This window comes from Panulirus ornatus, chromosome 15 (genome assembly GCF_036320965.1).
Source record: "Panulirus ornatus isolate Po-2019 chromosome 15, ASM3632096v1, whole genome shotgun sequence".
NCBI classification, from domain to species: Eukaryota; Metazoa; Arthropoda; class Malacostraca; order Decapoda; family Palinuridae; genus Panulirus; species Panulirus ornatus.
In genome coordinates this window covers 22147316-22174800 of record NC_092238.1, presented here as the reverse complement: position 1 = coordinate 22174800, position 27485 = coordinate 22147316, and the positions used below count along the sequence as shown (strand labels likewise).

At 39.8% G+C, this 27485-nt stretch overlaps 1 protein-coding gene across 6 annotated transcripts in view; it reads right to left on the bottom strand.

Moving 5' to 3' along the window:
* Positions 1–15572: 15572 nt before the first annotated feature.
* Positions 15573–27485, bottom strand: part of Sfxn1-3 (Sideroflexin-1-3) — an 84575-nt gene continuing 72662 nt past the window's right edge. For all 6 annotated transcript variants that reach the window (XR_011713758.1, XM_071670549.1, XM_071670545.1 and 3 more), the window contains 2 exons: positions 17186–17370; positions 15573–16252 (listed from right to left, as the gene is read on the bottom strand). Coding sequence is in view for 5 of the 6 variants with exons in the window: in XM_071670549.1 (XP_071526650.1) it covers positions 16193–16252; positions 17186–17370 (245 nt within the window). In the remaining variant the exon portion in view is untranslated. The remainder of the gene's footprint in view (positions 16253–17185; positions 17371–27485) is intronic.

Here is a 27485-nt window from a genome sequence, read left to right as displayed (position 1 = left end):
GTTGCTTCTATATTTATGATGCTCTTGCACTGCTCAGGAAGTTGCACTCATGGGGACTCCTTCTCTTGAATATTATACATTCTTGAATTCATGTATGCTGTCTGCATTAACCATGTCCTTACTCATTCTATTCCATTTACCTACCACTCTTATACTATAAAAGTACTTCTTTACATTTTTAACAAGTTTCCTGCTTAATTCATGTTATGTCCTTTGGTTGCTCTAGCTATCCTTACCCCCACAAATAACAGTTCACTGTCCATTATTGTTTGTTTAGAAAACTTAAATGTTATGATCAGGTCACTCCTTACTCTTTCAAATTTAAAGCCTGAAGCCTTTCCCTGTAACTTGGCTCTCTTAATTCTGGTGTCATCTTTGTTACCCTCCATTGGACCTTCTTTGTGTTTCTATAGTTGAGGTGACAAAACTTGTGAAGCATACTCTAATTTTGGCCTTATGTATGATACAAACAGCTTGCCAAACATTTTCTTATCCATATACTTGAAGCTATTCTGATATTTGCCAGAAGACTGTTTGTTGCTTTTACTGTTCTCCTAATGTGGGACTCTGGTGATAGGTTAGGGATGATGCTGACTGCCAAGTCCTTCTCACACACAGAATGATGAAGCTTATGCCCTTCAAGGTTCTGTGTGAGAGAACTTGGGAGTCTGCATCATCCCTCACCTATCATCACATTCCCACATTAAGGCAGTGGTAAAGTAGATAAGCTGTCTTCTAGCAAATATCAGAATAGCTTTCAAGTGTCTGTGTGCACCAATGTGCAGAGAATGCAGACAACTGAGTAGTATGTGCTTGGTGTCTTCATTATGGTAGTTGCACCATGGGCATGAAGGTTCTTGGATTATGTTGAAATGGTGTTTGTACTGTTAAAGGGATAGGTAATGTCCAGAGAATAGATGGAAATGTGTGACTCATATATGTCTGAGGAGTGTTCCTCCTGATGGGTTGGAGTTTAAGATTTTGAGTGCTTGTCAAGTTTTCAGTGTATATGTGATGTCAGCGTTATATTTGTTGAGAGCCGGGGAGATCTGCAAGTAAAGGTTGTGGAAGGGCAGGGCAGGGGTTTCCTTTTTATTTCTACTTGGGACAAGTTATTAGTTAAGGAGTGGTTAGGGTGGGAGGGGTTTTGTACTGTTGCATAGAACTGAGTGCAAAGCAAGGTGAGGTGGGATTGAATTGTGTAGGTGTGGAGTATTTGTGGTTGCTAAGCTGCCAGTGATGTTTCTGAATGCACTGTTTTGTAAATTTTGTAGCTTTGTTATATTTGCTTTTAAGAGGGTGGAAGACCAGGCAGGTGAGGTGTAGTTTAGTTAAGCAGATGACTTTTTTTGTAGAGGATGTTAAAGGGTACTTTCTCTTGTCCACAATTGGTGCCTGTTAGTGTTCTAAGAGCATGTAGGTTGTGGGTTACTTTTGTGTTGATGTTACTGAAGTGGGAATTGAATGTAATGTGTGTTATATATGCGATATATGAAATGCTTCGAGTTTTGTTTAGTGGGAGTAATTATCCATTCTAGGTGGCCTGAGGGTGTGAACTGGGTTCATATCCATCTTAGGTTAAAAGAGTGATTGAAGAGATGCAGATAATCTGTTCTTCATGAGCTGCTTTTCCAGTTTTGTAATGAATTGCCACATGTTTGTTGTTGCTACTAGTGTCAAGATGTTATGATGTGATTTTGCGGTCATCTGCATATGAGAGGACCCTCATGGTGTGTTTTGCTAGAGGTAATGGGAGGTTGTGTATGAAGAGACTAAAGAGGGTTGGAGAAAGAATCGCTCTTTGGGTAAGTCTGCTACAAGGTTTATGGTTATTTAGAGCTGAAGGCACTGTGAATGACTGGCATGGTAGCCAGCAATAAAATTAGCCAACAACTTTTTATATTGGTGTGGAATGTAGTGTCAGTGTTATTTGTGTGAGGATGAACTGGAGACAGTGTAAATGCTTTGTTGATGTCTATTGCCAGTAGTTGTGGTTGGTTGATGCTATCAAGGATGTATTATGTGTAGTCAGTATGTAGAGTAGTGGTGGAATGTTTGAGTCTGAAGCCATGTTGTGTACAGAGAGTGGGATATTTTGATTCATTCTCTTGTGTATCAGATTTTCACAGAGTTTGGATACTGAATACACAAGTGATACAGGGTGGTAGGAGGAAGGGAGTTGGGTGGTTTGGAGGGCTTTAGGAACACTATCATGTCTGCATGTTTTAAGTGTCTGCAAGTTTGGTATTTAATGTTTTGACTGTTGGCAAAAACTTTTTGTTTTTGTATGCCTATCTAATATTTGTGGGAATATGTTTCGACTTCTTGCAGATTCACGGTTAGGTTTTCAATTTTTCACATTACTAGCCTCCATCAGTTACCATGAATATTATGTACTTTGTAACCTATCAAAGTGTTTTACTTGTGTTCTGATGTCTTCTCTCTAGTTCATGCCTCCTAAAAGTGTGTACTACAGTGTTAGATGTAAGTGTAATATAAGAGCACACAAGAAGACTGTATAAAAGGTGGCAAAAGCATTCACTAGTAGAGGCAGACACAGATGGATGTGTTGGGTCATGTGGAGTTTTAGTGGGAGTATAGAGATGCTAGTACTGCTGGATTTACTGGTGTTAATTGATGGTGCTAATTTCTTATTAGTACTACTTTTAGTGCCTGTAATTTTCAAATCTTTGAAGGGAACTGGTAGTGGCAGTAAGGATTTTAGAGAAAGTCAGTTGCTAATTGCTAGCTCGTCAAAACCACTTATACTTAAATTTAGTTTGCAAGTTGTGATCTTCATTATAAGAATGGAGGCAGCACTACCTGAGCTGATCATGACACCAGCATGAGGAGGCTGTAAACTATAAATTGTATGTCCACTGCTCTGCATATAGTGAAAATTTTGTTGTTTGTTATGGACAGAATGTCACTGCATATGTCTAGTGTGTATATGTAATAGCTGCTTTTAATGTATGGGAAGGCAGTTGTAAACTTGTAGGATCCCATCTCTTGAACTTTCTCTACTATCAAACACATTCTTAAATTTATTTATGCTTTTTGCATTAACCATGTCCCCAGTCACCTTATTCCATTCATCCAGCAATATTATAAAAATAATTCTTTACATCTTTTTTAATTTAGTTATCTATTTTGCTTTGTTGCTGTCTCCCGCGTTTGCGAGGTAGTACAAGGAAACAGACCAAAGAAATGGCCCAACCCACCCCCATACACATGTATATACATACACGTCCACACACGCAAATATACATACCCATACATCTCAATGTACACATATATATACACACACAGACACATACATATATACACATGCACACAATTCACACTGCCTTTATTCATTCCCATCGCCACCTCGCCACACATGGAATAACATCCCTCTCCCCCCTCATGTGTGCAAGGTAGCCCTAGGAAAAGACAACAAAGGCCCCATTCGTTTACACTCAGTCTCTAGTTGTCATATAATAATGCCCGAAACCACAGCTCCCTTTCCACATCCAGGCCCCACAGAACTTTCCATGGTTTACCCCAGACGCTTCACATGCCCTGATTCAATCCATTGACAGCACGTCTACCCCGGTATACCACATCGATCCAATTCGCTCTATTCCTTGCCCGCCTTTCATCCTCCTGCATCTTTTTTAATAAGTTAATTAATTTCATGTGTTGTCTGGTTACTCTATCCCTACATCTCTCAAAGAAGAGTTTACTGTCCACATAATTGGTTTTAAAAACTTGATGGTTGTAATATGGTCACCTCTTACACTTCTCCCTTCCAAGATGGGCAAATTTAAAGTTTCTAATCTTTCCTGAAACTCGCCTATCTTAATTTTGGTACCATCTTCGTTGCCCTCCTCTGGACCTTCCCTATTAGCTCTTTGTGTTTAATTAGGTGATGACTAAACCTGGAAAACATGGTTTTATGTAGGACATGAACAGCTTGTTAAAAATTTCCTTGTCTTTGTACTTAAAAGCTATTCTGCTACTTTCCACCAGACACTTTCTCCTAAACAGAAATATTCTCCTAATGACAGGTTAGGGTTGTCAACTCCAAAGTCCTTCTCACACACAGAATTCTGAAGGTTATTCCTTACTAGGTAATAATTATAATGAGGCCTTCTTTCACTTTGTTGCATCTTCATTACTTTACATTTATTTGAGTTGAATTTCTTCAGTCATGGATCAGACCAACTGTGAAGTCTGTTTAGATCCTCTTGCAAGTTCAAGTAATCTGCCTCACTTTTCACATCCCTGATGACCTTTGCATCATCTGCAAACATATTCAGGTGGGAGTCCATACCATCAAATAAGTCATTTACTTAAATACAGAAGAGTAATGGTTCCAGAACAGAACCCTGTGGCTATCAGCTGGTCACCTCAACCCATTTGGAGAGGGCTCCTCTGACATGCATCCTTTGTTCCCTTATATTAAGATAATCTATCCATTGAAAGATTTTTCCCCTTATTCTTACCAAGTGATCCAGCTTAATCAGTCTCCCATGTGGAACAGTATCAAATGCTTTTGGTGGCCCAAAAAAACCAATACACACAACTTTCAATATTGTGTAAGACAGAGCTCATTCTCTAATAGAAATCTAAGAGGCTTGTTACACATAACCTCCTTTCCCTAAAACTGTGCTGTCTCTCACTGTAGAAAGTCATACATTTGCTTTTGAATCATCTTTTCCAGAACCTTACAGACCACTCTCTTCAGTGAGACCAGTCTATTATAGATCAGTGCCCATTCCTAATATATTTTCTTGTGGGTAGGTATGAAATTTGGCCTTTTCTATCCCCATAGCACTTTGCCTTTCCACTGACATACTGACCAGTATTTCAAGAGGTTTACCAAGCACATCTGCACAAATCTTCAGCACTGTAGTTGAAATTCCACTAGGATCATGAGCCTTATGTGGGCCAAGACCTTCTAGTAGTCAGTTAATATCCACTTTAGGTATGTCAATGTTTCATAAAGCCTCCACCCCAGTTATTTTCGTCATGGCTGTTGTGTCTTCTACTGTAAAAACACTATTGAACTTGTTATTAAGTTCATTTCATATCTTTACATCAACCTCAACAATTCTTCCCTCAGAGTCCCTTAGCTTGATTAACTAAAACTGACAACTGACTACTGATGAATATATGGAAAAGGTTTGGATTTTCCTTAGCCTTGTTCACAATATCCTTTTCAAATTTTCTTTGCCCTTCTTTTTTATCCTGGTATACCAGTGCTAATCTCAACGCTCCTTGCCTTCTGACATCTTCTATTAAACTATTTTTTCCTCTTTCTTAAAAGGTACCCACATCCCTACTTCTTCACTATAACTTACACAGTACCTCTGACCACAAAATCCTGATTCCTAGCTACTGAACTCGAGTTCCCAATCTATATTACCAAAGAATTTTTTGAGGTTTCTGTAGTTTGCACAATTATATCTCCTCCTCAGCTGTTTCCGTAGTCTACCTGCTCAAGGAAACACTACAAGTGAAAAGTCATCTTTGGTGAGGGCGCAAAGTCTTGTCAAAGTACTTCTCATTTCAAAGAAGTCTACATTTCCCTGCTACTGGAAGTGGCATAGCCCTAGGCTGCAGGAACCTTTAGAAAGGTCCCGAATAACACCAGGACTCTTTCATAGAACTTGGTCCTAAGGTAATTGTAAATAAATAAATGTATCCTCTTTACGTCATACCTCTGCTTATTTAAACTTTGTAGACTATGATGTAAATTTATGTGCTAAGGACTTATAGACTATAACATATATTTATGGTCTGTATTTTGCACCTGTGTTTAAATAGATAAATGTGGTATAGGCATCATAAGTTGCTAAACATCATTATCATTCTGAACTGCCAATGCACACTCAATGCAGGTATTACATTTGTCAATTACCTGAGAGACAGGGTTGTAATGGAATATATTACTTTTAATTAAAAACTTCAAATTGACAATGATGAAGAGGTTCAACAAAATGATATAACAAAAATAATAATGGTTCTGAATCTTACAAAATGAATATCGAGTCTAAAGACAATAGTGAGGATGAAGAGGGAGCACCTTACCCTGTGCACATGGGTGAATGAAGTAATTTGAAGTGGAATTCACAATGAATGTTATATTCCTAATCTATATAGTTCTGATGCCACAACAACAGGAATCAAAGCAGCATGTTTATTTATGGAGAACTACAGTGCCAATGACTGTTTTGATTTTTCTAATCCTGACCTAATGGATATACTTTTGATCAAAACAAATAGTACCATACTAAGATTGTGAGAGATGTGGAGCTTGCTAGAATGTCTTCAAGGTGTAAATGAAAAAATGCAAGTGTTAGTGAACTGTATGTTTCTTGCATTATCTATGCTTATGAAACTTATATACACTGTAGCACAAACCCTCTAATTCAGGTGGAAATTCAAGGAAAAACTACATCACATGACTACAGCCCTTTTTCTTAGTACATTGCTGTTTGTAGACAATAATGTTAGCTGGGGAGGAGATACACTTTTCAAGATAAGGCCTGTATTGATTAATCTGACTTAGATAAATCAATTATTTTTTTCATCCACTCTAAAAACTTGGTGCTTGACAAATAAGAAACAAACAAAAAGATAGTGAGGAAAATTAGTGAATTTACAAGCATATGGATTGTCAAATTATATAATACAGTGGAAAATATGACCATATAATTATGAGCAAATGAGAGTTGGGGTGAGAGAGTATCATTACATTTTAGGGAGGATAAAAAAAGATGTTTTGGAAGGAGGTAAATAAAGAGGAGGGGGCAAATGGGGAGGTAATAACAAGTACTGATGAAGTGAGAAGGAGATGGAGTGAGTATTTTGAAGGTTTGTTAAATGCGTTTGATGATAGAGTGGCAGACAGAGGGTGTTTTGGTCAGGGTGGAGTGAGAGGGTCAGGGAGAACGGTTTGGTAAACAGAGAAAAGGTAGAGAAAGCTTTGCGAAAGATGAAAGCCAGCAAGGTGGCGGGTTTGGATGGTACTGCAGTGGAATTTATTAAAAAAGGGGTGATTGTGTAGTTGTTTGATAGGTGAGGATATTCAATGTATGTATGGCTCATGAAGTGCCTGAACATTGGCGGAATGCATGCATAGTGCCAGTGTACAAAGGCAAAGGGGATAAAGGAGAGCGTTCAAATTACAGAGACATAAGTTTGTTCGAGGATTCCTGGGAAACTTTATGGGAGGGTATTGATTGAGAGGGTAAAGGTATGTACAGAACATCAGATTGGGGAAGAGCAGTGTGGCTTTAGAAGCGGTAGAGGATGTGTGGATCAAGTGTTTACTTTGAAGAATGTATGTGAGAAATACTTAGAAAAACAGATGGATTTGTATGTAGCATTTATGGATCTGGAGAAGGCATATGATAGGGTTGAGAGAGATGCTTTGTGGAAGGTTTTAAGAGTATTTGGTGTGGGAGGTAAGTAGCTAGAAGCAGTTAAAAGTTTTTACCAAGGATATAAAGCATGTGTACGAGTAGGAGAAGAGGAAAGTGATTGGTTCCCCATGAATGTTTGTTTGTGGTAGGGGTGCATGATGTCTCCATAGTTGTTTCATTTGTTTATGGATGGGGTGGTTAGGGAGGTAAATGCAAGGGGCAAGTATGCAGTCTTTTGTGGATGAAAGGGCTTGGGAAGTAAGTCAGTTGTTGTTCGTTCAGGATACAGTGCTGGTGGCTGATTTGGCTGAGAAACTGCAGAAGTTGGTGACCGAGTTTGGTAAAAGTGCGAAAGGAGAAAGTTGAGAGTAAATGTGAATAAGAGCAGGTTAATAGGTTCAGTATGGTTGAGGGACAAGTTAATTGGGAGGTAAGTTTGAATAGAGAAAAAGTGGAGGAAGTGAAGTGTTTTAGATATCTGGGAGTGGACTTAGCAGCGGATGGAACCATGGAAGTGGAAGTGAGTCACAGGGTGGGGGAGGGCTCGAAGGTACTGGGAGCGTTGAAGAATGTTGGAAGGTGAGAACATTATCTCGGAGAGCAAAAATGGGTCTGTTTGAAGGAATAGTGGTTCCAACAATGTTATGTGGTAGTGAAGCATGGGCTATAGATAGGGTTGTGTGGAGGAAGGTGGGTGTTGGAAATGAAATGTTTTAGGACAATATGTGGTGTGAGGTGGTTTGATTAAGTAAGTATAGGTTATGAAAGGGTAAGAGAGATGTGTGGTAATAAAAAGAGTGTGGTTGAGAGAGTAGAGGAGGGTGTGTTGAAATGGTTTGGTCATATGGAGAGAATGAGTGGGGAAAGATTGACAAAGAGGATTTATGTGTCAGAGATGGAGGGAAGAACGAAAAGTGGCAGACCAAATTGGAGGTGAAAGAATGGAGTGAAAAAGATTTTGAGCGATTAGGGCCTGAACATACAGGAGGGTGAAAGGTGTGCAAGGAATAGAGTGAATTGGAACGATGTGGTATACTAGGGTCGACATGCTGTCAATGGATTGAACCAGGGCATGTGAAGCATCTGGGGTAAACCATGGAAAGGTCTGTGGGGCTTGGATGTGGAGAGGGAGGTGTGATTTCGGTGCATTACACATGACATCTAGAGACTGAGTATGAATGAATGAGGCCTTTTTTTGTCTTTACCTGGCACTACCTTGTTGTAGGGGGGATGATATTTCATGTGTGGCATGGTGGTGACGGGAATGGATGAAGCCTCTAAGTATGAATATGTTATCCCTGGGGATAGGGGAGAAAGAATACTTACCATGTATTCCCTGCGTGTTGTAGAAGGCGACTAAAAGGGGAGGGAGCAGGGGGCTGGAAATCCTCCCCTCTCATTTTATTTTTTTTCAAATTTTCCAAAAGAAGGAACAGAGAAAGGGGGCCAGGTGAGGATATTCCCTCAAAGGCCCAGTCCTCTGTTCTTAACGCTACCTCGCTAATGCGGGAAATGGCGAATAGTTTGAAAGAAAGAAAAGGAATATATATGTACATGTCTGTGTACGTATATGTATGTATACGTGTGTGTATGGGTGTTTATGTATATACATGTGTATGTGGTTGGGTTGGGCCATTCCTCGTCTGTTTCCTTGCACTACCTTGTTGACACAGGAGTCAGCGATTAAGTATAATAAGGAAAAAAAATAATAATGAGCATATGCAAAATTAATTTATAGAGTTGTGCGCAGGAGGATGGATGTGCTGGAAATGAGATGTTTGAGGACAATGTGTGGTGTGAGGTGGTTTGATCGAGTGAGTAACGTAAGGGTAAGAGAGATGTGTGGAAATAAAAAGAGCGTGGTTGAGAGAGCAGAAGAGGGTGTTTTGAAGTGGTTTGGGCACATGGAGAGGATGAGTGAGGAAAGATTGACCAAGAGGATATATGTGTCAGAGGTGGAGGGAACAAGGAGAAGAGGGAGACCAAATTGGAGGTGGAAAGATGGAGTGAAAAAGATTTTGTGTGATCGGGGCCTGAACATGCAGGAGGGTGAAAGGAGGGCAAGGAATAGAGTGAATTGGAGCGATGTGGTATACCGGGGTTGACGTGCTGTCAGTGGATTGAATCAAGGCATGTGAAGCGTCTGGGGTAAACCATGGAAAGCTGTGTAGGTATATATATTTGCGTGTGTGGACGTATGTATATACATGTGTATGGGGGGGGTTGGGCCATTTCTTTCGTCTGTTTCCTTGCGCTACCTCGCAAACGCGGGAGACAGCGACAAAGTATAATAAAATAAATAATAATTATTATTATTATACTTAGTCGCTGTCTCCCGCATTAGTGAGGCAGCACAAGGAAACAGACGAAAGAATGGCCCAACCCACCCACATACGCATGCATATACATAGATGCCCACACACGCACATATACATACCTATACATTTCAACGTATACATATATATCTATATACATACATACACAGACATACACATATATCCATATGTACATATTCATACTTGCTGCCTTCCTCCATTCCCGTCACCACCCTGCCACACATGAAACAGCACCCACCTCTCCCTGCGCATGCGCGAGGTAGTGCTAGGAAAAGAATTTATTGTGTTGAAAGTATGTGGAACTGCAAAGTATGCATAGGTATGTGTATATGCACCTGTGAATATGAAAACTGTGTGAGGTATGGATGAAATAAAGCATTTCTGGAGAAACTTGAATGACTAAAAATACGTTTGAGAAGGAGAGGAAGGTGGTTGTAAGGAGTAATATGAATGCAAAGGTGGGATGTGATGAAATTTGTGAGATAGATGGTAAATGGGGAAGTGCCCGGATTATATGAGAATGGAAGTTATCTTGTGGATGACTGTGCTGAAAGGGGTTTATTTCCTTCAAATACCTTTCTTTCAACACAAGATCATTCACAAGCATACATGGATGAGAAATGATGGAAGAGAAGAGCAAAAAGGTGTGACTTATTATGTGGTAGTAGATGAAAGGCTGAGAAAGGTTGTGGTGGATGATATAGTTGTAAGAGGATTCTTTGAAGATCGTGACTATTTTGCAGTTCTTGTTGAGGCGAGGATCGAGAGGAAGTGGAGGTATGGTGTAAGGAAGAATGGAGAGGTGAAAGTGTTGGCAGATGAAGAATCAGAAACCATTCAAGGAGTATGAAAAAAGGGTGACTGAAAGTTTAGATAAAACCAAAGTAAATGTAGGGGTTATGTGTGAATGAAGTGTTTAAAATGTTTTGAGAAAGACCCAAAGGTTGTAGTATTAGTAGATGGTTATATGGTTGTGAGATATACAAATAAAAGTGTAAATGCATGGTGGACAGATGATAAAGGAAATGCTATGGAAGAGAAGAAAAAGGCATATCAACTGATCGAAAGTAATGTAGCAGTGGAAGTTCAGCAAGGGAGGGAAAAATATAAGATGTATAAGTGGAATGTTAAGAGGCTGATACAGGAAAGCAAAAGAAAAAGTAGATGAAGACTTTGGAAGAAAGTTGAGTGAAAAATAAGAAATTTTACAAAGAGGAAGTGAAAGAAAAAAGAGGTGAATGTAAGTGTGGAAATGAGAAGCTAGAAAGGGTAGTTGCAGAAACAAAATGAGGAAGTGAAAGGAAGATGGAATGAGCATTTTGAAGAACTGATGAATGTAGGAGGTGAGGTGGCAGTTGTTACATGCATGGGTATGGAGGATGGAAGGAAAAGGATACAAGTTCAGGGCCTATAGTGAGAAGGGAGGTATAAAGGGTGATAATTAGGTTGAAGGTGGGAAAGGTACCTGGAGCAGATGGGATTACAGCTGCAATGTCAAAGTATGGAGGAGAAATAGTGAAAGAGTGGATACATTTGATATGTAATTTACATTGTGTCTGAGGACTGGGTGAGAGCCGTCATTGTTCCTCTATTCAAAGGAAAAGGTGCTAAGGGTGTATGTAGCAATTATAGGGGAATTAGTTTGTTAAGCATACCAGGAAAAATGTATGCAAGAGTGTTATCTGATAGCGATGGACGTGGCTGAATGCAGAATGAGTGAGGAGCATGGGGTTTTTAGGAAAGGTTAGGGTGTGTTAATCAGATTTATGGGGTAAGAATGATGTGGAAAAGTATGTAGCAAAAGATATGAAGCTGCATGCAGCTTTTGTGGATCTGGAGAAAGCTTAATACAGAATCGAGGAATGCTTTAAGGGTTGTGTTAAGGATATAAGGGGTATGGGGACAACTGTTGGCGGTGTAAAATCCTTCTATAAAGGAGCAAATGCATGTGTAAGAGTGGATGAAGAGTTGAGTGAAAGTTTTGGTATACATGTGGATGTGAGGCAGGGCTGTGTGAAGTCACTATGCCTTTTTAACATATATATATATATGGATGGAGTGATACAAAAGATGAAAGAAAAACAAGGGAAAAAGGATGTACAGACCAAGTATGGTGGCTAGTGACAAGCTTGTTTGTAGATGATAATATGTTGTCTGCTGAGACTGAAGAGGAGTTGCAGAAGGTTGTAAGTGTGTTTTCTGATGCAAGTAAGCATAAGTGATTGAAGGTAAATGCAAATGAAAGTAAAGTCATGGTGTTTGAAAGGAAACACAGTGAAAGTATATATTTTGCAAAGCCCTATAGAATGAGAAAAGAAATTGTACTAAACTGTGTTATAGATATGGGAGGAGAAAGACTGGAAGGTGTAACAGAATTTAAGTATTTGGGAGCTATCTTGGGTAAGTTTGATGATAAGGAAGGAGAGATAAGGGATAGAGCAGTACAGGGTATAACAGTCACTTAGTTCCTTAATAGAATAATGAAGGGTAGAGGTGTAAGTATGAAGTGAAGAAAGGATTAAGGGACAGCAAAGTCCTCTTGATCCTGACATATGCCACTGAAGCATGGACATGGCACACGGTCAAGAATGAGTTATTTCAGAAGAGCATGTGGTATGACTAGACGGAATGAAGAAAGTAATGAAGGGATGTAGGAGAGATTTGGTATGGCAAGGAATGCAAGGTGAATGAATAGTGGAGTGGTAGAGTAGGAAGATAATACTTTATGGTGGTTTGGGGACATGGAAAGAATGCAAGATGGGAAGTTTACAAGGAGAGTTTATGATAATATGATTAAAGGGGTTGATGTGAGAAGAAGACCACCAGTGACATTGGGAAATAGAGTGGAAGAGTATGGGAGAGAGAGAAATGGGAGAAGAATGCCCAAATTGGTGTATGTGAGAAGGCATGCAAGGAGAGGGATTAGTGGAGACTTTTGCCATGGCATCTCCTTGATGGGAGTTCCCATAGGGAACAGGCATAAGAGATACAGATATATGCAGACAGAAAATATACAACTTAGTAAAGAAAAAACAATAAATGGTAACAATAAATCTATTGCAAAGGTAGTATGTTGGTGAAAATTCACTTCAGCAACATTCCTTCTTTCTTTATAGAAATGCCTAATACTTTGTTAATGCAAAACTTACTTGGCAAATGCATAGTACTATCTTTGGCAGCTCATACATGTGGTGAGCATGAAACATTATTATATTTCTCTTGTAACCTATTTCCTTCAATTCTACTAGAAAAAAAATTAAATTTTGAAATTCCCCAATTCTCAGTCTAATTGGTGGGGCCTTGGGAGGTGAGTCAGTTGCTGTTTGCTGATGACATGGCTCTGGTAGCAAATGCAAGAAAGAAATGCCAGAATCTGATTTCTGAGTTTGGGATTATGAGAAAGGAAAGAGTTGAGAGTTAATGTAAATAAAAGTAAGGTTACTAAGTTTAATAAGAGAGAGAGAAGTTGGTTGGAGTGTGAGTCTGATGAAAGGGACTTTATTAGATACCTGGGAGTGAATTTGACATTGGATAGATTCATGGGAGCTGAATTGCCATGCACTGAGAGTGTGGAAAGAGAGGTCACTGTCTTTGAGGGTAAAAATGGGTATGTTTGATAGTACAGTAGTTCTGACAGTGTTCTATGGATGAGAGACATAGGCCCTAGAAGTAAAAGTACAGAAGAGGTTGCTTGTGTTGGAAATTAAATGTTTGAGGACAATTTGCAAAGTGAGGATGGTTGATCATATAAGAAATGGTTGGGTATGAGATTGGTGTGGTCACAGGAAAAGTATGTATGAGAAAGTTGAAAAGCTGTGCTGAAATAGTTTGAAGATATAGAGAGGACGAGTGCAGAGAGGCTGACTTAAGATGCTATGCATGTTGGGCTTGGAGGGAAAAAGATTGGGGGAAACTGAGAGTGAAGTTCAAGGATGGAGTGAGAAACGCTTCTAACGTTTGGAGCCTGAATCTACAGGAGGGTGTGTGGCATGTATGGGACAGAGCAAACTGGAGCTATGTGGTATACAGTGGGTGATGTGCTGTCAATAGGCTGAACTAGGGTATATGAAATTGTTAGAAAATACCACAGAAAGGTCTGTGGGGCTTGGCTGTGGAACAAATGGAACCATTCTTCATCTGTTCATGGCACTACCTTGCTATGTGGAAAATGGCAAGCAAGCATGAAAAAAGAATAAAATACAGGTCACTGGGGCTAATCAAACCCACGTGCCATCAACAAAGGGAGTGGACCGTGCATAAGCTTTTATCTTCTCTATATTCTTGTTCTCATGGTAAATATAGCCAACTGCAACTCATGACCCACATCCATCCGATGCTCATCTTCCCTGGCCAGCATTATCACTTGCAATTTAACTTCCAATGTGATATTTTACAGGACGCTTTGGTCAAATTTCCAGCACTAACACTTATAAGCCTTTTTACAGACATTGTTTAAAATGCTATAAATTGTTTTTTCATTCTTTTTGTAAAATTTTCTCCAAAAGAGCACTATAACAAATCAATAACCTATGGGTTTGCACCAATTGGGGTCCCAGTGTATTTGCTAGCAACTTGTAACAAAAGAGTGTCATTAAAAGTAACACCTGCCACTGAAGACTACTTGAGGGAAAAACATGCTAACTTCAACAGTAACATCCTATTAAGAGTGTCATTGAATCTGCATGATTTGTATTTAGATGTCATCGATACTAAAGTCTTTGGGTTAAAAAAGAGCATTGAGATACCTTAGCATTAATAGGAAATAGTGTAATTTGTCTAAACAATCTCTGCTTGGATGCTACAGTATTAAAAAACAGCATATACAAAGTTTAATGAGTAAGAGAAATGTAAAAGGGAAGTCCAGCAACAATAGCTTAATGCCAAATTTTGATATGAGGATTTTGACATAATTTAATTAGGGAATGATTCTTGAGTTATTAACATCACAGTTGAAGCTACATGTAATGAAACTGATTAGGAATAGATCAAAATGCCTAAAGTGAAAGCCAAAGTGTCAAAAGTTAACTTCTAAGAAAACTTCTCTCAAGATAATGGTTTAATGTTTTGGCAGTTTCCAAGACTAGAGATGACTGAGTAGAAGGTTACAGGTCTTGTAGCATGCTGAAAAGATTTCCAAGTGGCAGGTAAATATGCAGTAGGCAGAAAGAGCACAAAACGTGTAGAAAGATTGAGGATAAATCTACAGGATTATTTCTTTAAAACTTGTAAAGAATTTCACTCAGGCCATGAGCTTTGTTGAGTACCAAATATCAAGTATGAGAATGTAAGTCAGCCATAGACTTTAAGGAGCTAACCTTTAGGTTTAAGGGGTGAAAGTGAACCAAGAAGGGAAACTATTATTTGAATCATGGAATTAACTGTCTTAAAAACATTGAATAAAGGTTTATCTTGAAGGATTATAATATGCAATGATTACACTGCATGCTATTATAGGTATATCGAGAGCAATTAAAGTTAAACAGACCTGCCCTAGTGAAAAACTATAAAGCACCTTTACATGTGTGGGAGTTTGTTTTACATGAACAGAATGGACATGGGTTGAGGATATGGGAGTAATCCAAGAGATTGTACGTACAAAACCTGATCCATATAACAGAGTTGGCAATGGATTTTATGTATGATTAAGATACACAGAGAAATCTGTCACAGAATCACTTTTAATGCCACTGGAGTAGGTGTGAATGAGTTTTGAAAAACAAACTTTATGTATAATGTTTCTTTCTCTAACTCCCTAGATATCTTTTAATACCTAACTGCCTTCCCTTCTTTAGTAAAGTAGCAATAGGAATATATAAACAGTGGCCTTATTTGCATACATCCAGTTTGTTGCTGTCTTTTACAGTGCATCAAAAACAGATTATCATTTACAGCCAAACCCAACAGGCTACACAAGGTTTGCCTTGAATGCTTTTATATGCTCTGGTTCAGCTTATTTATCTACATTAATAAGTTGCCTTTGGTGAGCTTTTAACAAATACAAGGATTTACAATTCTGTTACTTTATGACTAAAAATTACTGAGCACTTGGTTTTATAATTTCTGTGTTAGACAACATAATCTGTATATTAATGTAAGGAAAATATGAACCTTACTTATGTGGTAAAAGATAACTCTTCCCTGTAATGAGAATTTACCATAATTTACATCTTTGCAAATCAATGCCTTACATTAGTCACGTATATACAATATAATATTCCTGGGCAGTACATTGTGGTACATACAATGTTTAACACTGTATGAATTAGTAGTAAAGGGGAAAAAATGTGAAAATTCCTTTTATTTACCAATACAACACTAATAAACAAAATTACCCATTTACAATACTGTAACTTACACAATTTTGCATTCGGGAAACATGAGTCAAGTGAGTTTCAACTGAGGAAAAGCTCTCATAATTCTTACAACACCTGCTATGTGGATTCTCTACAGCCCCTTGTTGTAATATACAGTCTTAGGCATACTTGGATTTTGGTGAATCTTATCCTGGAAACAAAAAAGATAATTAGCAGAGATACTAAGTGAAAGGGGCTAAGCGGAGGAAAATAGATGACAGGAAGGTAGAGAGAGGTGAGAAAGGGGAAGGTGGAGGATATGGAAGAAGGACATATGGACAAGCTGACTAAGAGGGTATATTGTTTGTATTTGGGAAATGAGTAAGTATTGTGGTAGGAAGTAGTTGGTAGGCAGCCATCGATCAGGGAGGTATATTACCAGTATTACCCACCTGAATATCAAAAGGGATATGAAGGCTGTGTAGTGAGCCAACACTTCAGTGATGATCAAGTTGAACTCCTCTGACCCAGGTAGCAGTCTTTTCTTTCTACCTCACTCATGAATGGACTGCTGACATTCTGTCCAAAAACACACAATCTCTCCTTATACATAACACCTGACAACACTTCACTCACAAAACTCATTCTTCATAACTCTATATTTTCCTGTGGTGAGCACTATGTGCTAACCCTGCCATTTGGTAAAATGGTAGGAGCAATATATAGTAACAGAAAGGAATATTAGGCAGGAGTATTAGGTAGAAACATTAAGTAGAAGTAATGGGTAAGAATATCAGGCAAGAGCATTACATAGGGTAGTATGTTGGAACATTCAGCAGGAACATTAAGTACACTCATTAAGTAGTAGTCAGTTGGAATATTAAGTAGGAACCTCTAGATAAACTGCTAGAGTTGCCCTGTGCAAGTGACCTGTTAAGGGTGAGGCAAGGCTAAAAAGCAGTATTTGAGTTCATCAGTTATGGAGACTCTTTTGCTGTGGCCACTCCCTTGAGGGAGTCCCTGGAAGGAATGGGCTTTGTTGATATAGACAGACAACAAAAATTATTGGTAGAGTGATTTCTAATTTTCACTATGATAATTAATGCTGCAGATGAAAGCAGGCCTGTCCAAGCAGATTACTCACCTGTACCTCTGGCTCCAAACTAGACACAGCAATTGATGACTTCTGTGGGAAGAGTGCACAGCAAGCTGGGGTGGCAAATGTGAGGCACACACCACATAATGCTACTTGTAATGGGGCAGCTATCCATGGCATACGACGCAATGTGCCTCGCTTTTCAAGGATATTCATCACAATTGGTGGCAACACTGGAAGAACAGTAAAACTCTTAGTGCTTGATGAAAAGTCATACTGTAAGAAATTCATGGTACAGTATGTAACTTGTTTAGCGTCTACATCTAAATCATCTATTTCTATACTGTTTGTGCTTTTCCACACTGAAGGAGATGAGTTGCATATGCAGACTTTCCTAAAACATTTTGGTTGCATAGCATATCTACATCTCTAGGTGTCAACAAATATTAAAAGTATTTGTGCTGGATTTATGCATGTTGGTAGGGATTCCATTCAGGTGAATCAATTATTTTGGTTTATACAATAAAGAAAACAAAGTGCGGGTAATAATGAAGGTTGCCTGAGCAAATATACATTCTTGATATTCTTGTGGAAATAAGTAGAGAAGTTTTAATGGGAAAACAAATTTACAGAGATTACAAAAGGCAGACATATGAGGGCACAAAGCATTTAAAAAACAAGGTAAAGTTTGTGAGTATGCATTAATATGGATGATGAACATGGCCAAAGAAAATAATCAACAATGGGAGAAGGGGCAAATCCTCAGCATCTCCTACAGTCATGCTCTAACTACACTGAGACCTCATACAGCAATGGCTTGTATAGCAGCATTTCGCAGTTGTGACATATGAAAATCCGGGTACAAATCCACTTACGACATGTAAGCCTTAATATCTACTACCTGTAAACTGAACAATTTACCACAGACACTAACTCGCCCAGGCTTGCTAGTATTCCTTTGCTCAACGTCTGTTCTGTATTTACCACCCATTTTTTCCAGAATTTTTTCATCTGACATTAATCAGTCTGTGAGATTGGTACCAACATACTAAAAAATTTGAAAGAACTGTGAAGAAAAAATATAAAAATACAATTCACCATATTACTACCTGAGTGTAAATAAGCTGAACATTCAGCCAAGCACTAGTTTCTCTTGCTAGTATTCCTCTGTGATAGCTATTCGATCTCTACTATCCATTTTCCCCATCATTTTTTGTGATTATCTAATGATTATCAGTTCGTGAATAGGTAACAAAATATTGAAGGAAAATCACCGATTTCTCAATCTTGTGTCAACATGCATCAGTCTTTGGCAATTTTTGTATTCTTTTAGTCAATATAACAAATGCATTTATCCAACATGAATGACTGGTTATGATCTAATTTGAGTTTAACTGCTGGCTTATTCCCATATTTGTTGATGGATCAACAGCATCCCTCGGTTTTCTATCCTGTCTTGCAATATTCCTCCTTTTCATCAATAATTTTCTTTTTTCAACAGATAACCAAACTCATATGCTGATGACTCAAAAATGCATTCCTCCACTTCCTTCAAGTCTGCTCCATCTTCTATTGTGTGTTCTGCATCTCGTCTCAACAGAAATCACTTCATAAACTCAGACTTGGACAGGATATCTCTGTGGGACAGATGCAACCTGGTTAAGTTTAATGCCCCCAAAAGCAATTCCTACCCATCTCTCTAAAACCCCCTCACGCCTTTCCCATCTCTTTAGATGGATCTGTAGTTCCAGCATTCAACACAAAGAACATTCTTGGTATCACAGTAACCTCTAGCCTTTCTTGGAAGCCTCACATTACAAAAATATCTAAGTTGGTCCTGATGAATTTGAGAGTCCTGTACAGATGCCATAATGTATTTCCTTCTAAATATTTGCTCTGATTATACAAAGGATTGATCTATCCTTGTACAGAGTACTGGTCTCACATCTGGGGAGGTTCTGGCTCTACATATTTACCATACAGAGTCAAGTCTAGTGCAAGTTCTAGTCTCCCAGTCTGACCTTGGAACTTGTCCCAACTGTCCTACACCACAATGTTGGTTCACTTGTTCTCTTCTACAGATATTGCTTTGGTTTCTGCTCCCAGAAGTTGGCTGCTTGTATGCAGGAGTGTATCCATGGGGAGCAATGGGGGGGTGATCCCCCCCCTTGAGATATAGAGTGTACAGTACTGTACTGTGCAATATACTTGACGACAAAGGGGATTTACACAGGCGACCAATGTGTAAAATGTGTAAAATATTGAAGGAAAATCACCGATTTCTCAATCTTGTGTCAACATGCATCAGTCTTTGCCAATTTTTGTATTGTGATTTACACAGGCGACCAATGGAAAACTTTTGTCCATTTCACCACCTTCCTAAAATAATGATGTACGTTTATCATCTCTATCAGCAAAAGCACATAAATTTGTTTCATCAAACAAGACTCCCTTGATCACTGCTACCAGCTGCTTTATGTTCTCAAACAACAAATTTGTTTTCATTCAATAATGGTCACCAGTCTCATAATAAACTCATTTCTTTACAAAAGTTTCAATCAGTATGATTTATAGCAGTGAATGAATTTAACATCCAAATAACTTAAAAAATGCTAGGTTCTCTAGTCTTTCTTTCTTTCAAACTATTCGCCATTTCCCGCTTTAGCGAGGTAGCGTTAAGAACAGAGGACTGGGCCTTGGAGGGAATATCCTCACCTGGCCCCCTTCTCTGTTCCTTGTTTTGGAAAATTAAAAAAAAAAACGAGAGGTTCTCTAGTATGTGCCCTTATATATCACTCTTACTTTGAGTTTATCATTATCTTGGCATGTTAATAATCCCTGCCAACCTACACCCACCCCTGGATCAAATCTTGTATGTGCAATGCTCTTACTGTTAACAAAACCTTGTAATATTCGTAAGCCTGTGCATCACATGCCTACTGCATGACCCCTAGCAGCTCAAGGGAAAGCTGCTGTGAAATCTTTTTCTTCCCTACATCTTGAAGCTCTGGAAGTCCCTTATATCCTTTCAAACAAATCTAACTTGAGACTGAGTGAACAAATGTGGCATTTGTTGTCTTTTCCTAGTGCTACCTTGCGCGCATGCAGTGGGAGGGGGTTGTCATTTCATGTGTGGCGGGGTGGTGACGAAAATGAATAAAGGTAGCAAGTATAAATTATATACATGCGTATATATGTATATGTCTATGTATGTATATATACATATATATATATATATATATATATATATATATATATATATATATATATATATATATATATATTTTTTTTTTTTTTATCCCTGGGGATAGGGGAGAAAGAATACTTCCCACGTATTCCCTACGTGTCATAGAAGGCGACTAAAAGGGAAGGGAGCGGGGGGCTGGAAATCCTCCCCTCTCAATTTTTTTAATTTTCCAAAAGAAGGAACAGAGAAGGGGGCCAGGTGAGGATATTCCCTCCATGGCCCAGCTCTCTGTTCTTAACGCTACCTCGCTAACGCGGGAAATGGCGAATAGTTTGAAAAAAAAAAAAAATGTATATTTTTTTTATTTTTTATTTTGCTTTGTCGCTCTCCCGCGCCTGTGAGGTAGCGCAAGGAAACAGATGAAAGAAATGGCCCAACCCACCCCCACACACATGCACAAACACACACGTCCACACACGCAAACATACACACCCACACATCCCAACGTACACACATATATACACACACAGACACACACATATACACACATGCACACTGTCTGCCCCTACTCACCCCCATTGCCACCCCGCCACACATGGAATAGCATCCCCCTCCCCCTCATGTGCGCGAGGCAGCGCCAGGAAAAGACAACAAAGGCCCCATTCGCTCACACTCAGTCTCCAGCTGTCATGCAATAATGCCCGAAACCACATCTCCCTTTCCACATCCAGGCCCCACAGAACTTTCCATGGTTTACCCCAGACACTTCACATGCCCTGATTCAATCCATTGACAGCACGTCGACCCCGGTATACCACATCGATCCAATTCACTCTATTCCTTGCCTGCCTTTCACCCTCCTGCATGTTCAGGCCCCGATCACTCAAAATCTTTTTCACTCCATCTTTCCACCTCCAATTTGGTCTCCCACTTCTCCTCATTCCCTCCACCTCCGACACATATATCCTCTTGGTCAATCTTTCCTCACTCATTCTCTCCATGTGCCCAAACCATGTCAAAACACCCTCTTCTGCTCTCTCAACCATGCTCTTTTTATTTCCACACATCTCTAACCTTTACATTACTTACTCGATCAAACCACCTCACACCATATATTGTCCTAAAACATCTCATTTCCAGCACATCCACCCTCCTGCGCACAACTCTATCCATAGCCCACGCCTCATAACCATACAACATTGTTGGAACCACTATTCCTTCAAACATACCCATTTTTGCTTTCCGAGATAATGTTCTCGACTTCCACACATTCTTCAAGGCACCCAGGATTTTCGCCCCCTCCCCCATCCAATGACTTACTTCCGCTTCCATGGTTCCATCCGCTGCCAGATCCACTCCCAGATATCTAAAACACTTTACTTCCTCCAGTTTTTCTCCATTCACTCTTGCCTCCCAATTGACTTGACCCTCAACCCTACTGTACCTAATAACCTTGCTCTTATTCACATTTACTCTTTAACTTTCTTCTTTCACACACTTTACCAAAATCAGTCACCAGCTTCAGCAGCTTCTCACGTGAATCAGCCACCAGCGCTGTATCATCAGCGAACAACAATTGACTCACTTCCCAAGCTCTCTCATCCCCAACAGACTGCATACTTGCCCCTCTTTCCAAAACTCTTGCATTCACCTCCCTAACAACCCCAACCATAAACAAATTAAACAACCATGGAGACATCACACACCCCTGCCGCAAACCTACATTCACTGAGAACCAATCACTTTCCTCTCTTCATACATGTACACATGCCTTACATCCTCGATAAAAACTTTTTCACTGCTTCTAACAACTTGCCTCCGACACCATATATATATATATATATATATATATATATATATATATATATATATATATATATATGAAAAAGGAGAGATAGGTAGTATGTTTGAGGAAAGGAACCTGGATGTTTTGGCTCTGAGTGAAACGAAGCTAAAGGGTAAAGGGGAAGAGTGGTTTGGGAATGTCTTGGGAGTAAAGTCAGGGGTTAGTGAGAGGACAAGAGCAAGGGAAGGAGTAGCACTACTCCTGAAACAGGAGTTGTGGGAGTATGTGACAGAGTGTAAGAAAGTAAATTCTAGATTGATATGGGTAAAACTGAAAGTTGAAGAAGAGAGATGGGTGATTATTGGTGCATATGCACCTGGGCATGAGAAGAAAGATCATGAGAGGCAAGTGTTTTGGGAGCAGCTGAATGAGTGTGTTAGTGGTTTTGATGCACAAGACCAGGTTATAGTGATGGGTGATTTGAATGCAAAGGTGAGTAATGTGGCAGTTGAGGGAATAATTGGTATACATGGAGTGTTCAGTGCTGTAAATGGAAATGGTGAAGAGCTTGTAGATTTATGTGCTGAAAAAGGACTGGTGATTGGGAATACCTGGTTTAAAAAGCGAGATATACATAAGTATACGTAAGTAAGTAGGAGAGATGGCCAGAAAGCGTTATTGGATTACGTGTTAATTGATAGACGCACGAGAGAGACTTTTGGATGTTAATGTGCTGAGAGATGCAACTGGAGGGAGGTCTGATCATTATCTTGTGGAGGTGAAGGTGAAGATTTGCGGGGGTTTTCAGAAAAGAAGAGAGAATGTTGGGGTGAAGAGAGTGGTGAGAGTAAGTGAGCTTGGGAAGGAGACTTGTGTGAGGAAGTACCAGGAGAGACTGAGTACAGAATGGAAAAAGGTGAGAACAAAGGAGGTAAGGGGAGTGGGGGAGGAACGGGATGTATTTAGGGAAGCAGTGATGGCTTGTGCAAAAGATGCTTGTGGCATGAGAAGCGTGGGAGGTGGGTTGATTAGAAAAGGTAGTGAGTGGTGGGATGAAGAAGTAAGATTATTAGTGAAAGAGAAGAGAGAGGCATTTGAACGATTTTTGCAGGGAAAAAATGCAAATGAGTGGGAGAGGTATAAAAGTAAGAGGCAGGAGGTCAAGAGAAAGGTGCAAGAGGTGAAAAAGAGGGCAAATGAGAGTTGGGGTGAGAGAGTATCATTAAATTTCAGGGAGAATAAAAAGATGTTCTGGAAGGAGGTAAATAAAGTGCGTAAGACAAGGGAGCAAATGGGAACTTCAGTGAAGGGGGCTAATGGGGAGGTGATAACAAGTAGTGGTGATGTGAGAAGGAGATTGAGTGAGTATTTTGAAGGACTGTTAAATGTGTTTGATGATAAAGTGGCAGATATAGGGTGTTTTGGTCGAGGTGGTGTGCAAAGTGAGAAGGTTAGGGAAAATGGTTTGGTAAATAGAGAAGAGGTAGTAAAAGCTTTACGGAAGATGAAAGCCGGTAAAGCAGCAGGTTTGGATGGTATTGCAGTGGAATTTATTAAAAAAAAGGGGGTGATTGTATTGTTGACTGGTTGGTAAGGTTATTTAATGTATGTATGATTCATGGTGAGGTGCCTGAGGATTGGCGGAATGCTTGCATAGTGCCATTGTACAAAGGCAAAGGGGATAAGAGTGAGTGCTCAAATTACAGAGGTATAAGTTTGTTGAGTATTCCTGGTAAATTATATGGGAGGGTATTGATTGAGAGGGTGAAGGCATGTACTTAGCATCAGATTGGGGAATAGCAGTGTGGTTTCAGAAGTGGTAGAGGATGTGTGGATCAGGTGTTTGCTTTGAAGAATGTATGTGAGAAATACTTTGAAAAACAAATGGATTTGTATGTAGCATTTATGGGTCTGGAGAAGGCATATGATAGAGTTGATAGAGATGCTCTGTGGAAGGTTTTAAGAATATATGGTGTGGGAGGCAAGTTGTTAGAAGCAGTGAAAAGTTTTTATCGAGGATGTAAGGTATGTGTACGTGTAGGAAGAGAGGAAAAGTGATTGGTTCTCAGTGAATGTAGGTTTGCAGCAGGGGTGTGTGATGTCTCCATGGTTGTTTAATTTGTTTATGGATGGGGTTGTTAGGGAGGTGAATGCAAGAGTTTTGGAAAGAGGGGCAAGTATGCAGTCTGTTGTGGATGAGAGAGCTTGGGAAGTGAGCCAGTTGTTGTTCGCTGATGATACAGCGCTGGTGGCTGATTCATGTAAGAAACTGCAGAAGCTGGTGACTGAGTTTGGTAAAGTGTGTGAAAGAAGAAAGTTAAGAGTAAATGTGAATAAGAGCAAGGTTATTAGGTACAGTAGGGTTGAGGGTCAAGTCAATTGGGAGGTAAGTTTGAATGGAGAAAAACTGGAGGAAGTAAAGTGTTTTAGATATCTGGGAGTGGATTTGGCAGCGGATGGAACCATGGAAGCAGAAGTGAATCATAGGGTGGGGGAGGGGGTGAAAATTCTGGGAGCCTTGAAGAATGTTTGGAAGTCGAGAACATTATCTCGGAAAGCAAAAATGGGTATGTTTGAAGGAATAGTGGTTCCAACAATGTTGTATGGTTGCGAGGCGTGGGCTATGGATAGAGTTGTGCGCAGGAGGAAGGATGTGCTGGAAATGAGATGTTTGAGGACAATATGTGGTGTGAGGTGGTTTGATCGAGTAAGTAATGTAAGGGTGAGAGAGATGTGTGAAAATAAAAAGAGTGTGGTTGAGAGAGCAGAAGAGGGTGTTTTGAAATGGTGTGGTCACATGGAGAGAATGAGTGGGGAAAGATTGACCAAGAGGATATATGTGTCAGATGTGGAGGGAACGAGGAGAAGTGGGAGACCAAATTGGAGGTGGAAAGATGGAGTGAAAAAGATTTTGAGTGATCAGGGCCTGAACATGCAGGAGGGTGAAAGGCGTGCAAGGAATAGAGTGAATTGGAATGATGTGGTATACCAGGGTCGACATGCTGTCAATGGATTGAACCAGGGCATGTGAAGCGTCTGGGGTAAACCATGGAAAGTGTGTGGGGCCTGGATGTGGAAAGGGAGCTGTGGTTTCGGTGCATTATTACATGACAGCTAGAGACTGAGTGAGAACGAATGGGGCCTTTGGTGTCTTTCCTAGTGCTACCTCACACACTTGAGGGGGGAGGGGGTTGTTATTCCATGTGTGGCGAGGTGGCGCTGGGAACAAATAAAGGCAAACAGTATGAATTATGTACATGTGTATATATGTATATGTCTGTGTGTGTATATATATGTGTACATTGAGATGTATAGGTATGTATATTTGCGTGTGTGGACGTGTATGTATATACATGTGTATGTGGGCGGGTTAGGCCATTCTTTCGTCTGTTTCCTTGCGCTACCTCGCTAACGCGGGAGACAGCGACAAAGCAAAATAAATAAATAAATACATATATATATTTTTTCATTTTTTCATTCATTTCAAGCTAGAAGTTTCAGTTTTCTAAATTGTTTCTTACATTTTTCATATGTATATATATGTATGTGTGTGTGTGTGTGTATATATGTGCGTATGTATGTGTATGTGTGTGTATGTGTATATGTATATATATATGTATATTATCCCTGGGGATAGGGGTGAAAGAATACTTCCCACGTATTCCTCGCGTGTCGTAGAAAGCGACTTGAGGGGACGGGAGCGGGGGGCCAGAAATCCTCCCCTCCTTGTATTAACTTTCTAAAATGGGAAACAGAAGAAGGAGTCACGCGGGGAGTGCTCATCCTCCTCGAAGGCTCAGAGTGGGGTGCCTAAATGTGTGTCGATGTAACCAAGATGTGAAAAAAGGAGAGATAGGTAGTATGTTTGAGGAAAGGAACTTGGATGTTTTGGCTCTGAGTGAAACGAAGCTCAAGGGTAAAGGGGAAGAGTGGTTTGGGAATGTCTGGGGAGTAAAGTCAGGGGTTAGTGAGAGGACAAGAGCAAGGGAAGGAGTAGCAATACTCCTGAAACAGGAGTTGTGGGAGTATGTGATAGAATGTAAGAAAGTAAATTCTCGATTAATATGGGTAAAACTGAAAGTTGATGGAGAAAGGTGGGTGATTATTGGTGCATATGCACCCGGGCATGAGAAGAAAGATCATGAGAGGCAAGTGTTTTGGGAGTAGCTGAATGAGTGTGTTAGTGGTTTTGATGCACGAGACCAGGTTATAGTGATGGGTGATTTGAATGCAAAGGTGAGTAATGTGGCAGTTGAGGGAATAATTGGTATACATGGGGTGTTCAGTGTTGTAAATGGAAATGGTGAAGAGCTTGTAGATTTATGTGCTGAAAAAGGACTGATGATTGGGAATACCTGGTTTAAAAAGCGAGATATACATAAGTATACTTATGTAAGTAGGACAGATGGCCAGAGAGCGTTATTGGATTACATGTTAATTGACAGGCGTGCGAAAGAGAGACTTTTGGATGTTAATGTGCTGAGAGGTGCAACTGGAGTCTGATGTCTGATCATTATCTTGTGGAGGCTAAGGTGAAGATTTGTATGGGTTTTCAGAAAAGAAGAGTGAATGTTGGGGTGAAGAGGGTGGTGAGAGTAAGTGAGCTTGGGAAGGAGACCTGTGTGAGGAAGTACCAGGAGAGACTGAGTACAGAATGGAAAAAGGTGAGAACAATGGAAGTAAGGGGAGTGGGGGAGGAATGGGATGTATTTAGGGAATCAGTGATGGATTGCGCAAAAGATGCTTGTGGCATGAGAAGAGTGGGAGGTGGGTTGATTAGAAAGGGTAGTGAGTGGTGGGATGAAGAAGTAAGAGTATTAGTGAAAGAGAAGAGAGAGGCATTTGGACGATTTTTGCAGGGAAAAAATGCAATTGAGTGGGAGATGTATAAAAGAAAGAGACAGGAGGTCAAGAGAAAGGTGCAAGAGGTGAAAAAAAGGGCAAATGAGAGTTGGGGTGAGAGAGTATCATTAAATTTTAGGGAGAATAAAAAGATGTTCTGGAAGGAGGTAAATAAAGTGCGTAAGACAAGGGAGCAAATGGGAACTTCAGTGAAGGGCGCAAATGGGGAGGTGATAACAAGTAGTGGTGATGTGAGAAGGAGATGGAGTGAGTATTTTGAAGGTTTGTTGAATGTGTTTGATGATAGAGTGGCAGATGTAGGGTGTTTTGGTCGAGGTGGTGTGCAAAGTGAGAGGGTTAGGGAAAATGATTTGGTAAACAGAGAAGAGGTAGTGAAAGCTTTGCGGAAGATGAAAGCCGGCAAGGCAGCAGGTTTGGATGGTATTGCAGTGGAATTTATTAAAAAAGGGGGTGACTGTATTGTTGACTGGTTGGTAAGGTTATTTAATGTATGTATGACTCATGGTGAGGTG